This window comes from Ammodytes marinus (genome assembly GCF_949987685.1).
Source record: "Ammodytes marinus genome assembly, chromosome: 5".
In the NCBI taxonomy this organism is placed as follows: Eukaryota; Metazoa; Chordata; class Actinopteri; order Uranoscopiformes; family Ammodytidae; genus Ammodytes; species Ammodytes marinus.
Genome location: NC_137234.1, coordinates 26,145,164 through 26,161,656, shown reverse-complemented (window position 1 = coordinate 26,161,656; position 16,493 = coordinate 26,145,164). Strand labels below are relative to the sequence as shown.

At 43.8% G+C, this 16,493-nt stretch overlaps 1 protein-coding gene across 1 annotated transcript; it reads right to left on the bottom strand.

Annotated features, from left to right (window-relative positions):
* Positions 1-810: 810 nt before the first annotated feature.
* On the bottom strand, positions 811-14,547 carry snrkb (SNF related kinase b). The gene is made up of 5 exons (XM_080028258.1): positions 14,258-14,547; positions 12,700-13,118; positions 11,932-12,326; positions 5,358-5,499; positions 811-3,642 (listed from the first exon to the last, which is right to left on the bottom strand). Exons 2-5 carry the CDS (start codon positions 12,927-12,929, stop codon positions 2,592-2,594), a joined length of 1,818 nt encoding a protein of 605 aa, XP_079884384.1. The 5' UTR covers positions 12,930-13,118; positions 14,258-14,547; the 3' UTR covers positions 811-2,591.
* Positions 14,548-16,493: the final 1,946 nt, after the last annotated feature.

The following is a 16,493-nucleotide window of genomic DNA, read 5'->3' as shown; positions in this document are numbered from 1 at the left end:
TCCACTTTATTCATTTGACAGCTTTGGTTTATTTTTACTAGAACTGGTCAATTAATCAATTAGCTGTTCAACAAAAAAATGAATCAGAAATGTTCCATTGTATGATGCCTGTGATGAAGGTATGGAAACCATCCAGAGAACTGCATGGAGTAAAACATATTGACTCCACTTTGACCAGCTACAATGCAAAATGCTGCTTATGTTAATAAATGTGCCCTTGTAATCCGGTTAGTATAAAATAATACATTATAGTGCGTGATACTTTGATAATAGTATGTGATAATAAAATGTGTATCGCTGCATAATAAACATAAATTGTAGTATATTTAGCAGTCATTAATGCTGTACTTTTAATTAAATGTGTGTTCTACATTGAGGTATTGCTTCTACTAAGGTGAAAAATAGGAATGCTTCTTCCACCACTGGCTACTTTGCTACTCTCTCTCCCACACTGCATAGGTGTGGGAGAGAGAAACGACACCTGGGTTGTCATAGCCTGAGGTAGTGTAGGCTCAGAAGCACGACCAGACAAAACTACTGCACCAGCGGGCTGCAGGGCAAAAGTTAAATGTGGGCCTTGATTACTGTACAACCCCCATTCACCCTACTCTCCGTGCTTTGTGAATATCTAGCATAGTTCTTCATTGGTGCAAATGTTCAAACATTTGTAATTTATTGACATAGCAGGCACTCCATGGTCGATTCTTATTAGTGCACGTGTGGGGAGGAAACGACAGTGAACAGTATCCAATAGTGAACAGTACATTATTAATGAAATAAGCAAACTGCACATTAATCCTGTTGATTTAATCCATTTTTAATAAATAAATACAGAAAAATAAGTTCCTGGCTCCATAGAGACGCTGTCCTAGTTACAATGCAGGTCAGTAGACACAGAGACACACCAAGGGGAGACAGGCTGCAATCACACAGGAACAAATAATGGGATTTTATACCCCTCGTCTGCACAGGTTTTATGCTTCTGTGGCTGATGGAATAAGAGCGATAATCAGATTTCACGTGCCATCCGTTCTTTATATAAGAAGGGGGCGTCCCATCACAGGTCTCAAGTCAGTTAAAAAAATCCAATTTGTTGTACCCATGAAGCTGCAGTGACTGTCGGGGAATAAGCTCTGTTTACTGAACTACTAGAGGAGGATAGCTTATAGAAGGACTTTGGCCATATTTAACTTTACACAATGTTACACGTCTTGTCCCAACTGCGAAAGAGGAAAAATACAGTGTGTGTGAGAAAATAGAGAAACACGTAAGAGAGGCATTATATGTTCAAATAATACCATACGAAAGGAGCTCCTCAGCTACACAATAACACACAACAAATCTATCCATCTAGTCCCTGCTTGTAGAAAGCTACCAGCTACAGTAGTCATATACTGTGTGCAATTCATCATTCAGTGGGCTACCGCAAGCGACTTACAGTTACACAAGAACAATGTCCTGTCAGATACAAGACACATGGAGGTATATTGTGATAAATAACAGTAAAGACATGCACAAAGTCACATATCTCTTCAGAGAATTCATATCTTTGTCACGTTTATAAAAAAATAAAAATAAAAAAATAAAAATACAGGAACTTGCTTTGGATGCGTCTGCACATCCAAAATAAAACAGTTATCGTCAAATATTATTAAACTGTTCAATATGATTAAAAAGAACACGTTTAAAATACGATGGAAGGCCTGCATCCCAACCAATGATCCTATCGATAGTATTATATAGTATGTTAGGAACGAAAAGTCATCATATTGTGACTTTAGGATTAAGAGAAGCAGAAATCATAGCATCATCTCCGTCTTAGGCGTATATTACACAGCATTGTATAGCATTTATCATAACAGTCTCAGTCTTTCTTCAATACATCTTATAGCAAGAGCTTTTCAAGCAGTGAGAGCAGCAGGTTGTGCAAAGGGAAGAGGAAAACAAGTGCTACCCTCTAGCAGAAAGCTGGTTTGTCCTAATTCATATATTATAAAATGTAAATCATGGATCTACTCAGTGCGAGACCATTCTGACTTTGACAGCTTTGTACAGTCAGAGCCAAAATGTCACATTGTCCATGTACAGTATGAAACCCATTTCATCCTTGTAGGCACCTTTTTAAAAACAAACAGAATAGACTATAGCTTATTCAATCAAAACTGTTGAAGTCCTTATGTGTATCTCTTTCTTCAGGCTCCCTCCTTCGTGTAGGTCCACTATTGTTTTCTAAGCTACGGATTGAGAAAATGGTCTAGGCATTGGAAATCTATGGCTGCTCCTGCGCACAGCAGCGAATGCATGAGGTTCTACTAAGTCGGGACTACTGTGCTGTACACGCCACGTCTAGCTGAACACAAAAGTCTAAATACACGAGCACAATGCCACGACCGAGTGTCTGTAGGTGTGAATCTATACACGTCTCATCCTGTACACTTGGGGAGTTTGCCTGCTGAAGGCCCCTTTGCTGTCATGCCCCAAGGTCTCTTGCAGCAGAAAGGGTTCAGCAGGGTTCTCAGCAGCTTTTGGACCACCTCACATAGTTAGTGCTCTGTGGCCCGCGTGTCACCCAACCCAGTTCTGCTCTGGCTTCACAGCACATGGCAGCAGTTGTACTGGGCCAGCGGCAGGATCTTGGGCTTGTTGTGCGCCGGCATGTTGAAGGCCAGGGCTTTCTCACACAGCGGGAACTGGAAGAGTCTCTCGCGCAGCTTAATGCTATGCCGTTTGCCCTGCTGCTGCTGCTCCGCCTTCGGGGGGACAGACTCGTCCGGCCGGGGCCCCGGTGCATTGTGGGCCTGAGATCTGTCCGTGGAGAGCTCTTCTCTTCCGCCCTCCTCTGTTTTCTCTTCCTCCTCTTTGGACTCTCTCTGCTCCTTCTCGCTCTGGTTCAGTGTGATGGAGGGTAGTTTGTTGGTGTTGTTGTTAGGCTCCGTCTCCTCCAGCTCTCCCTCCTCCGGGCTGGTGCAGTGTGGCTGGCCCTGGCAGCAGGAGAGACCAGGCAGAGACAACAGTGGGACTTCAGGTGTCTGACTGAGAGGCTTGTCTCCATGACTGACCGGCTGGTCCGATATCACACACCCGCCGTCTCCTTTCCCTGAGTCCATCTCCATCTCCTCCTCCTCCTCCTCCTCCTCCTCCATGATCTCAACTAGCTTTTTGAATTCTTTGAGCTCTTTTTGTTCCTCTTGATGGTTTGCTCCATCGGGCATCTCCTCAGCTTCTTTCTCCGGTTCTTCTTCTAACAAAGGAGTCAAAGCTTCACCCTGTTTACCCGAGCTGCCCTCCATCTCCTCCTCCTCCTCCTCCTCCTCCTCCTCACAGATCTGCTGTAGTGCAGGCAGGTTCTTGGTGACCGGAGGCTCTGGTTGGACAGTGGTTGGACGGAGTGTTAAGCTGAGGCTGGGCTGCCATGGTCCGGGAAAAGGCTGCTGGGCGGGCTGGGGCCGGGCGGCGAGCAGGTCCCCACACTCGGGTATCCCTAAGCGGGGAGAGCTGGGAGAGAGGGCCCCCGAGAGCCAGTGTGGAGGGGCCTCCGGGCTGAGCAGAGCGTTATCCAGCCCCTGAAGCCACTGGTGAGCCTGGATCTCCTCCAGCGAAGCACGGAGAGACGGATCCTTCTGGAGCATCCTGGAGATCAGGCTGACGGGGGGAGAAAGAAAGAGAGGTTTATTGTTTCAGGAAAAAGGACATTAGCTGCTGTGTGTTTGCAACTGAATTGACACAGAGAATAATTTTTTCTTCAAGATCTAATCCATTACATACTTAAAAGGTGCAGTGTGTTATAATGTGTGTTTTGGCGTCACCTAGTGGCGAAACTGCGAAAGTTATAGATTGTAACGCTCTGTTTCTACCACCCTCCTGTTCGGAGAAATTAAAGAAGCAAGGACAAGAAGCTAGTGACTAAAGATGGCGGCATCATCCACCACTGCCTCAAGACTTTCCACAACATCAAGTGATGAGGTGAAAATGTATTTAGTTACTTAATTCTATAGTACTTCATCTTGATCTTCCAACAGGTACATTTCCCCGGGACAAGGTGCAACATGGCGCCGCACGGCTCCTATGTAGATATAAAAAGCTCATTCAAAGATTACAATTTATTTTCTTTTTTTCCAAGCGATGATAGTCCAATTAAAAAAACATACTCATGAATACCATTTTCCTTTTTCTACCAAGTCTATTCTGAAAAAGGCCGATTCCCTTTACACACGGCACTTTTTAAAATTGCCATTATGAGTTTGTATTGTCCAGAAGGTTGTTCTGTTCTATTCTATGCTCCTCTTTTTTTAAATCAAATACACCATCATATGACAGATCCTGGGTCAGATGTGATCGGGATCTGTTTGCGGCTGCAGATGATCTAACAGACCACTTGGTTGAGGGGATTTACCCAATGCCGCCTGCCTGTCTGATTATCAGTGTACAAAGGAGTTCATTCAGGGAGCATTTAAAAAAAAAAAAATTACACATGATGCAACCTGTACCATCATCTAATGAAACTCCACTTAAATGCACTAAACACTATCCTATGCAATCGAATACAAAAGCTTCTTAGAAACTAACAGTCATGCTCAAAACAGGCAACTGAACATTTTTAAAGATTTAAAAGAAAAAAAGAGGGTAAGACTCCTAACGTACTGCAGATAGGCTGTGCCTGCATATGGGTTTTAGTAACAAATGTAAGAGGGGGCCGGTTCCTTTTGAATTTCTATTTTTGCATTTGATAAACCCCTGCCAACTGCCAACAACTTCGTCTTCTATGTATTCCTCTAAGTCAACAGTGAGCTTTTGAAATGATTGTGAAGACTGAAGACTGTGTATGGCATTTATATACAGTATGTCATGATTCAGCTAGATTGAGCTGAGGACAGTGTGTGTGTGTGTTATGCTCGGAGGTGCCAGGAGTGAAGGTGCAGTGAGAAGACACATGAGTGCATGTGAGTTGTATTTGTTTCCCCGGGGGTTGTGTCTGTGTGCCTCTACGCTCTAGAGGGTTTGGAGTACACAGATGTTTCTGTATTCAACAAAGTATTCACTGTTTTTAACAAGGACTGTATATTTGCACCAAGGATGACAAAAGCCTGACCCAACTAGGGCACTACATTTATTCAATGAATCGCAAACTAATGAGATGAATTCACGGTCAGCAGCTTCACCCCAGACAGTGTGATTCGTCACATCTATTCAACATCTAGAAACAAATCTCTGGGAGAGAGAATATGCCTTGAACTGAAGAACCAATTTAAAAGATAATAAAATCCTTGTATTAAACGGGAAAGCTGTGATCGGAGCGGCTCCTTTTTCATCTCACGAGGGGAGGCTATGTATAGGGTTGCTTTCAGCGGCAAACTCACTCTCTGCAGTCGTCCGAAACATGTTCGGGGACGCGGTAGCGACAGTCCAGAATCATGACCAGGGTCTCGCTGTCGTTGGTTTCCTGGAAGGGAGGGACTCCACACACCAACATGTACAGGATCACCCCCAGGGACCAGATATCTGTGACACACACACACAGAGAGAGAGAAAAGCACACAAATTAGTCTTGAATAGCAAATCATCTCAGGCCTTAAAATAGCCCCAAATCCCTCTGCTTTCAGAATAATGTGAGCCTCTTAGTCAATGAAGGCTGCTCGGAAGTATTTCTCCTTTAAAAAAAAAATCGGACTTGAAAATACCCAGCAGTTATTTCCGTCCTATTTTTTTATTCAATTTCCTCTGGCATCGTTCACATCCTGAGCAGAGATGTCAAGATGTCTCAGTGAGCAACAGAGTCCTATATAAGGTTGCATTATAGCGCTTTTCCACTACATGGTGCGGGCTCTTCTCAACTCTCACTTTTCTGAAGGTGGGTTTTCCATTACAAGATAGCACCCATGATACAGTAGTACCGCATCTGTGTAGCTGGTCGTCATAACGATTTTAGCGGCTTACGGTAGTGTCGATGTGTTGGTTGCTACTCAGTCTTTATCAAGGCCATTATTTGCACATTTTTCTTTTTGGATGAAGTAACTTCATCGAGTAGGTACCAGAAAAGCAGTTAGCAGGGACCAGGGATTTTTCTCATAATGGAACACATAAAAAGGCGAGTAGAGTAAAGCTGGTACTATGTAAATGCGCCATTTATTCTTTAATGAAGTGAAAAGGCACAGGAGGAGAGTAATGAGTAATGATGGGATGAATCTAATGTGTCTACAGACACGACTATGCTTGGTCTTGACCCCTGACTTAAACACACACACACACAATGCTGACAGCGCGTCCTTTTCCCTTCTCCTCCCTTCCCTTTCCTTCCCCTCGCCCGCCCCCCACCCCCTCTCCCTCTCATCCTCATGCAGATGCAGTGAGAGGAGGTCCATGCCACGCAAACTAAGAACACGCTGAACCAGAAGAGAACACAGTGGCCGGTTCAAGGACACACACACACACACACACACACACACACACACACACACAATAACACACACAATAACACACACAATAACACACACACACACAGAGGAAAGGGAGCAGAGGGCTGTAGGCCATAACAAACAGAGGGCTTGTTGTGGTGCTGGGCTATTCTGAGAACAATCTTGGCTTTCCTTGGTTTTTTGTCTGTCCCTCTCCTTCTGTTTCTTCCAAACACTGAACATGTGGAGAACACTGCAACACGTTGTGTGTTAACTGTGATGTAACACTAGAAATAGAAACCAAATCACTTATCTGATGAATGCTGCCTCTGCAAAATCACTTATCTGTTTTTATGAGTCAGAATAACTTCTTTTTGAACCCTGGTTATTTCTTTTGTCCGTTTTTTGGTTTTTCAATCAGATTCTATGCACAATTGGGCAAACCAGTCCCATCAGCAGCCACTGTCCCACATTATACTCATGATGGTCTGAAACAAGGGCCCCTCAGTCCTCGCCATACAAACTACACTCACGGGCACGCTCACGGGCACGCTCACGGGCACGCTCACGGGCGCGCTCAGTCCACTCCAGAGCCTGAAAGAGTTATGCAACAGGGAGGAGAAGCCACTGAGTGCTGGGAATGTACTTTTCCCTTCTCCCTGAGGAATATCACACAGTCTCATCATGCATTAGTGGCCTGCTGTGCTGCTGACTGCACTAACATGAACTACACACACGCACACACACACACACACACAGATTTGGTAAGCAGTTTAACCATAAAAAGTTGAGATACAAAAGCTTGTGTACAGTTTTTTTCAGCTGTCCAGCCAAGAGGAGCAGAGTTAATGGTCCATGTTCAATGGTTCCCTCCCCCCCCCCCCTTTTTGAAGTGCTCATATTAAGACCACGTTAAGTCATCAAGGGTCAACAATGCCGGGCCCCATCCAAACTCTCAGACAAAAATATGCAGCCATTTTTTTTGCCCACATTAGGAGTTCAAAAACCAGAATAGCCTAACATCCGTTCCATGGCAGTAACTTGTGAAATGCTGCTTTCAGGTCATCGGCCATTGAGGAATACATTCTCTGACATGAACTGGACCAATTATGAAGCCCTTTTTTGACACTTACTATTACAATTAATCTGATTATGATCCATCTATCTATGATTATAATTTATGATATATCTCCTATATCTTTTATATAGTGCTCCTGATCAAGCTGGGAGGCAGATGATTATACATTTATATTAGGCATTTGCCTTTGTTTTTTTATGACTGTGTAGTGACATTAGAGCGGCTCAGAGCTGGCTAACATTGCTTTGTATAGTCTTGTTAGACACTCCCTGCCTCTAAATACTTTTTCAAAGTCAAAGAACCAAGATTGTAAAGCTGGCGTATTAAAAAAAACAAAAAACAAAAAAAAAAACTTAGTGTTGATGACTGAGATGGTGATCTCTTGACTCACAAAAAAAGACATTGCATAATTTGTTTACACAGGCTGAATAGTACTCTCACGTAAACTGATCTTCTGATGCAAAATATGTGGACTAGCCACTTCATAAACTTGAAAAAAAACTAGTGTTATGCCATGGAAGCAGCGATGTGGTTTAACCTTTAAGTTTGTCATTCACACCCACACACACACACTAATTCACATGCTTGTTCCCACAGGACACAAGCCATGTGATGTGGTGTTTGGATTGTGTTGCTAAGGGTTACGTGTTATTCCCATCATGTGTGGTGCTGGTGGTGTGCTGGCTATATGGAAAAAAAGCCTTGTTGTTGATATAAACAGTCCAGCGGCCTTCACGCTGACATGAAAACACTGACAAGGAGTTTTTTGTCTGAAAACAAAACAAAAAAAACTCTGCGGTTATCCAACTATTCCTTGATCTAAAATGGGATGTCTATAGCTTCCCTTGTGCTGCTCCCTGCCAGCCCTGCACCCTGGAGGGAGTGGAGAATTTAGAGGTGTGTGTTTATGACTTGGCCGTCTGCCAGAGAGGAGGCGTCTGAAGACATTATTCTAAATGAAACTATCTTTGCTGCAGTTCAATAAATCACACTTTGAGGACACTACATTCAGAGAGCTCAAACCCACTTGCACTTTGAAGAATAGCATTAACAACCAAACATTAGGAATGGGAAATCTTTTTGGAATCCTACGATTCAATTCGATTACGATTCCTGGGGGTCACCATTCGATTAGAAAATTGATTCTCCATTCCAAACGATTCTCAACTCAAAATCTATTTCTGGATTCAGTTTTAAAGGATGATTTCAGGATAATACTCTGGTCCATTGTGCGCTAAAAGGCATTGTGCCAAATTATGGCATGAAAGCAAATTAAAGTCCATGTCCATGATCTATCTTCATTGTATGTCTATTTTAATGTGAATGCTTGTGTTTAAGGCAAGTCAACATCACCAGCGGCAACAAAATATATATAAAAAAAAAAATCTTTATAAATCGATTTTTGCAACTTATGAATCGATTGAAAATCTCAGAAGATAGGAACCGCGTTTACACGACAGGATTATTTTCATCACCCCTACCAAACATGCTAATTACCGCATTACCAGCAGCTTTTTCTCCCATCATTTCTAACTGCACTGTATAATGATACAGTGCCTGCCTGGACCAATTGTTCAAGTAAATTAATAGAATTCAGGGTTAATCTTTCTATTTGAACCACATGTCATAGTGACGTACTGTGACGTGTATGAAATGGGTTTCATACTCTACATGGCCACTGTGCCATTTTTGCTCTGGCTGTAAAATGCTCTTAAAGTCAGAGTGAGCTTGCATCTAGTGCATCCATGATTTATAATTTATTAAAAACAAAACCATCTTCAGCTACACTGGTTTCCTCTTCCCTTGGCCGACCTGTTTTAAGTATTGTTCATAACAGTGAGTAGCTGACGCCCAGGAAGGCTTACAATATTTGACAGTTGCATAAGTTCCTTCCACACAGAAAACGTGCCACCGATTTACATCTCCCTCCTTATCTGACATTTTCTGTAGCCTTTAATCTGGGTCTTTAACAAGTCAGGTTGACCTTCTTCTAACCACAAATGAAACAGGACAACACAAACCTTTGACATCAAGAGATTTCACAGACTTAAAAGCATTTTATAATTTTTCTCGTCTGTGAACCTACTTCACATGTATGTCCAGGCAGAGATTATGTAAGCGTGTTTATCTTTGTCAAAGACAAGAGGCCCTGTGGACCTTCCTGTCTCTCCTCCACATCATATGACTGTCATCAACACACGCACACCATGTCCTCAAACAGAGCACACATATACTGTGAAGACTGCCACAGAGTGAATTAAACAGCACTCTCTGTGTTTATAGAGAATAATCAAAGAGACAAAGACAGCAGCATGTGTGTGTGTAGGGACAGGTTTATGAGTCACCTTACTAAGCTGAGATCACTAAGGGACATCCCTTCCCCAGTGCAGCTCAGGATTATTATATCACACACACACACACACACACACACACACACTTACAGTTAAGTGTTGTGGCTAATGGAAATGTACACACAGTTCTATCTAAAGTGATGACGACATCATGGTGGTATCCACAGGTTGAGTGGTGCCACCGTAGAATATGGAACACCGTGTGGAGCACTGTAGTTAAAAGTGAAACGGAAGGGAAGCCTGGAGGATGTACTGTAATAATAAGCGCACGCCCTTCATGCACAGTATACACGCTTTGAGAAACAGGAACTAACATGAAGAAGCGGAACTAATGCAACTCATTAGTCAACCGTTAAGGTTTCTGCATCACCACTCCTTTTTTATACCTGGGTGTATAAAATGCCTGTGGTTAAATCAAGAAAAACAATGCCACCGCCGACTTTTACAAGCAGACACAACCTCGCAAGGTCGGGAGAGAGGGAGGGAGAGACAGAGAGAGAGAGAGAGAGAGAGAGAGAGAGAGAGAGAGAGAGAGAGAGAGAGAGACAGAGACAGAGACAGAGACAGAGACAGAGACAGAGACAGAGACAGACAGAGAGAGAGAGAACTGGAGAGTGTCAGTCTCTCAAGTCTTTCCAAAGTCTTTTAACAAATAGCGTTGACGTCCTTCCAACAGAAAAACAAGTTCCCTTAATGCGATCGGGACACATTTGTATTCAGCGCAGATGCATTTGTAGTCAGTCACAAGATTAAATAGGAGCCAAACCCCCTGCCAAAATCCAGCCTAGTCCAGTTTAGCAGATAAGACCACCACCAACCTCCCTGAAGCGGACATGCTGTGTGGTGCCCCCCCCCCCGCCACCCCCCCCCCCCCCCCCGGGAAACATGGGACCAAAGCCCTCTGTTTACCTTCTGTTCCTATAGTGTCAAATCCCACTATCTATTAGCCAGCCTCATGTCTAACGCCACACAAATCCCAGCAGTACACACCTACCTTTTGATATAGATAAACGGGGATGCATATAGGATGTAGTCTCTGTGCCATCTGTGTCTGTCTGTCTTTCTTTCTTTATACAGTTCTGGCACAAAATGAAGAGACCACTCCAAATGTTCAGTGTCTCTTGGTTTTACTCTTTAGAGGCATATGTTTGAGTGAAATGAACATTTAGATTTTATAATATAAACCACTGACAACATTTCTACCAAATTCACAATAGAAATATCGTCATTTAGAGCATTTTTAATAAGTAATGTAGAGGTAAAGATTTAAGAAAAATCCAGACTGGCCTCCTACAATTTTTTCCAGGGCTGTGTATTTCTCACACACACACACACACACGCACGCACGCACACACACTCATAAATGCTTGCTTTGCAGTGTGAAAGCCCAGTGGTTGAGCTGTAGTGTTTGGTTCCACTGCAGAAATGTGCCCAATTGGCACATGACTGCTGGCTGGATTGCTTAGACTGACCCAGATACACACATTAATCCTACAGACATACACAGATGCACGCACACACAAACCCGCACAAATATATTCACACACACTCACAGGTTGAAAAAAATACAGGCACACAAACACAGTATGTGAGGGGATATCAAGGCGTGTGGACTATTCGTCTTGTGAGCAGTTTGTTGCAGCTGTGCTAAACATGATCAGACACTTCATGTTGGCTGTAACTCATGTCTGTGCTTTGAATGTATGTGAGTGCGTTAAGTCAGCATCAGCAGCACACATAATGGATGGAACTAAAAGCCTGTACATAATTGCTTATGTACGCCGGCTTTTTCCAACGGTTTAGGCTTCTGACCTTAAGCACAGAGATTGCTGCTAGTGTTGTTGTGATCCCTCATCGTTGGTTGCATATGTTAAGTGTGGAAGTACAGAAAAAGCCAAAACATAAGATTGTTTGAAAACAAATATAAAAAGACATCATCTTTACAAACACTGGCCAAATGTATTAGACTTTAGGGGGCAAACGTGCTCGGGCACGGTACAGATGGCCTAGTGGTGTGAGTGCGCCCTTACAGTCCAATCTCAACACTTTCAGATTTAGAAAAACAAAACAAACAAACAAAAAAGCGAAAGAAAAACAGTTTCATTCTCACCCACAGCCGGAGCATGGTACTCTTCTCCCAGCAGAATCTCTGGAGCGGAGTAGGCCAGAGACCCACAGCTCGTGGCCAACATGGTCCCCGGCTGGAACAAGTTGCTGAAGCCAAAGTCCGTCAGCTTGACCGCCCCCTGCTGCGGGAAGAAGACCACGTTCTCGGGCTTGAGGTCGCGGTGCACCACGTGGAGCTGGTGGCAGTAGGACACGGCGCGCACTATCTGGGTGAAGTGACGCTTGGCGGTGGCCTCGGCCACGCCCCCCTCGTGGCGCAGGATGTAGTCGTAGAGGTCCCCCCCCTCGGCCAGCTCCATCACCAGGTAGAGGGTGGTGGGCGTGTCGATGACCTCGTACAGGCGCACCACGTTGGGATGCTGCACCAGCCGCATGCACCTGGAGAGAAGCAGTGAAGACGGTGGAATCAAATTCTAATGGAGGTAATCAGAGGAAGAAACTAAGAATATGAGATTCATTTTAAATAAGGATGATTAGAGCGATGCAGCTCCTTTGGGGCACCTTCTAATTAAGACAGCAGTTTTTTTCAGTCTTTGTTAAATTTTTTTGGTCTTAGATACAATTACAATTGATCACACAATAGCCTGAAATCAGCATGCCTGCTTGAAAATCCCATTAAACCTGACCCTAAAAAAGTGAATACAAAGTGCTTTCACTTCAGTTTTTTTTAAACCAGTGTTTATTAACCCTTTGATAACCTTAATCTACTTCCTTTCAACCTCTCTTTCTTACGAGACAATCATTATGTTACCTCACTTCCTGTAGAAGGTGGCTGGTTGCCATGACATCAAGTTTTGTCTTGTCAATCATCTTGATAGCGACCAGTTGTCCGGTGTTGACGTGACGGGCCAGTTTGACCACGGCAAAGTGGCCCCTCCCCAGCGTACGACCCAGGTGGTAGAGTCCGCTGAGGTCAGAGCGACTTGGGCTGCTCCTGGGCTCAAGGTGTCCCTCCTGGGTGTCTCCATGGAGGGAGTCCATGTTTGGAACAGAAGAGTGGGTGATTTGGGAGAGAGGAAGATAGAGGAGAGGTAGATAGCTTCAGGAAGACAGAGAGATAAAGGAATAAAAAAGGAAAAAAAAGAGAGAGAAAATAGTTGTGCCAAGGTGTCAGGGGAAGAGGGAGGAAGGGGTGCAGGGCAGCCAAGTTCCTCACTGGCTGGAAGTGGCCTGGCAGGACAAAGGAAAAGACAACACAATGAGACAACATGAGGGAGCTGATGATTTTGGCCTTTGGCCCAATGGGAAAGGGGGCTTAGATGAGGTCACTCACTCACTGCTAATGCACTACAATACATTGATATTCACATCTTTTGACAGAGGCAGAGATGAGCAAGTTTAAATCAAGTAGAAGACAAGATTAAAGTGGAGAAGATTATAGTAGGCCTACAATCTGAGCAGTAGAGGCTATTGGGTAAAATATTATTTTTTAGTCTGAGATGGAGAAGGGCTGTGTGTGGCTCTATCTCAAATAACACCCATCCAGCACAAATGGCATGCAAAATCAATACTGTAACAGGAAACCATAATAGGCTTATATGTAGCCAGTGTGTGTGTGTGTGTGTGTGTGTGTGTGTGTGTGTGTGTGTGTGTGTGTGTGTGTGTGTGTGTGTGTGTGTGTGTGTGTGTGTGTGCTATTAGTTTGGTTGAGAGGGTCAGAAGGTGGCATAAGACCTGGTGATGTCATCAGATCTTCCTTAGGGTAACAAGTTTAGCTGCCATCCTCCTCCTCCTCATTATTACATGGCCATTGTCAATGCAACTAGCATATCACTGTGTCAATTTATTTTCTTAATCCCAATAGCCTCCTATTCTATCCTGTCCTATCGCTGTCAACACCTCATCACCCACAGCATCATTACTTATTTATCACCATAGCAGCGCCAGCATCACTACTACCCTACAGCACCATTAAAAACAACAGCAGACTTCTTCCTCGACATGTTTAAAGCCCCTGAGTGGACAGACTGAAGCAGGCCTCGCCGTGGTAATAAAAGCTGATCCCCTTTGGTTGTGCCTTACAATCCGATCAAATAAAACCGCCAAGCCTACTCTTGCTCACGGGCTGCTACACTTGTGTTTAGGCCAGCTGTACTGTAGTCATACTTGGCCTCCACAACTGCAGTCCCGAGTTGGCATATATCGGCTACGCATTGAGTCAGTCCTCCTCCCGGCTGCTGCTACTGCTGCTCAATGTATCCAAAACAACCGCTACCGAGCAGCCTCCCCCCAGCACAGGAATATAACGCCAGCAGCTTCTGGCGCACAGAGGTAGCAGTGCAAATACAGTGACTCCGGTGCAAACTTACCATTGTTGTTCAAATATCCCGTGTAGCTGCAAGCTGCTCAGCTCAAGGTGCTCTCGTAAGCCTCGCACTTGGTGTCAGCGATGAAGTCAGACGTAGAAAATGACAACGCCGCCTGCTCGCTTGCTTTCATAACACTCCATGTTCGCGGTCCATGTGTGCACATACTTTTCTCATGAATGCCTGCCCGCCTGCTTTCCTGCCTCAATTCATTCCAGAGTGTAGTCGTCTCGAGCTGTGTGGGAACGGGCACCCGCTCCGCAGAAAGAGACACACACACGCAAACACACAAAAAGTGGTGGGACCAAGTGGGACAGAACGTCTCGTGCACGTATGCTCGTGTCCAGCGTCCTTCTGACGTCAATACATTCCAACTCGCTCCCGCGGCGCAGCAGCAGCGGCCGCGAGCGTCTGCACACAGCGGGGAGAGAGGAAAATGACTGCTGAGGGAGTCCAACAAATTATGTAACTGATTTTTTTTCTTCTATGTTTATAAATCTAAATAGCAGGAAGGCACAATGAGTTATACCGTAACATAGCCTACATAATAACTTGCATTTCTTAGATGTTTCTGTTGCAGGCTAATTACTTTATTCATTTTGCTGGAATGCACAGGAAACTCCAGGGGCCAAGACGGAAATGGGGACCATAACAAAAAAAACGAAGTTATTTCTACGTTTACCCCTATGCTCTTACAGATAGAAAATGACCTAAAGAAAATTCACATCACACTCCTGTACAATTGCAATAGGTAGGGAGTGGGTCAAAGACTAGGGCCTATCTGTGATCTTTAAACCTATACACGTTGTATTGTGTGTGTGTGTGTGTGTGTGTGTGTGTGTGTGTGTGTGTGTGTGTGTGTGTGTGTGTGTGTGTGTGTGTGTGTGTTGTGTGTAGGCCTGCCTAGGCCTATATAGGCTTACCTGTTTCTAGATCCATTTATTGTAGCCTATGTGACAAGCATCAGCTCTGGTTGACATTTGTATTCTGTATCCTGTTGTTAGCCTATTAAATGTTTCAGATTCCAAGCGACTTTATAGCACACTGAAAAGTCTGCACTAGTCTGCTTGATGATCTAATTCCAGCTGTTCTTTGTTTCATCCGACCAACAAACCTGCAGAATAACGGGGCCATCTAGTGGTCCTTAGACTAGATTTTTTTATTTCAACATTACACTTTTCAGACCTAGTCCTATTTACGGAAACTTAGGTCGACTATGTCTAGTTTTGCAGTATAGTAGTTCAAATTGAGTTCACAAGTTTCAATTCAACTTGAGATATTGTCACATTAAAGGTGTAGTAAGCGGTTTATTTATGTTAATATAAGTGTTAAATCGCTCTTTATTCATACAGTGCTCACTTAAATAAAGTGCCCATTTCATAAAGCCGATCTCTCAGTCAGCTGCTCTGCATGTAATCGGCAAATAAACTTTTCGGGGGATCCCGAAATTAATATCCAATCACAAAAGAGAACGCTAAAAACCGAAACCCGTCTCACTGCCGATGCACGCCAGAGCGACAGATGGGTGAATGTTTATGCGCCTACAATGGCGGAGCAGGTAAAAATCCTTCCCAATGTCTGTTTTGATGGTTTTTATCATGTTTTATCACACTTACGGATCTGAGATGATGCTAGATAACTCGCTGCTTGAAGACCGCAGTGCATTAATGTGAGGACGTAGGGACGAGCGAGGGGACTGCTGACTGCAGTAACTGACAGGAAGTTAGCTAAAAGAACCATTCCGCTTACAGCACCTTTAAACCAACAAAGAGTTGCATTTGTTAAGGTATCCCTTTGGTGCAACCTGGTGGTGGGACATAGAATGACACACTGTGGAACAGAAATAGACTGCATAGAAGGCCTATGCTGACTTTAATCAATTGCTTTACTACCAATAGTCCCAAGTATCGTAAACATGTACTGCGGAGTAAACCTGTTAATTTGTAATAACTGGACACACTTCCAAATTATATTCATTATATTCATTATGTATCCTACTCAACTATGTTACCTTTATCAAGCATCAAATCTATGATGTTTGGTTTCAGTAGGCTCCAAATCCACCTCAAATGGTTTCCTAGGAAATCAGAGCCACTGACTGACTGCATGTGTGGAGTCAAGTCAAAGTGTATTCATATAGCACATTTAAAACCACCTCAGTTGAGCATTTAAGCAACATAGAAAATAAAAACAAAATAAAAAAAAACCCAGACATGAGTGAATATAATTAAATTAAGGA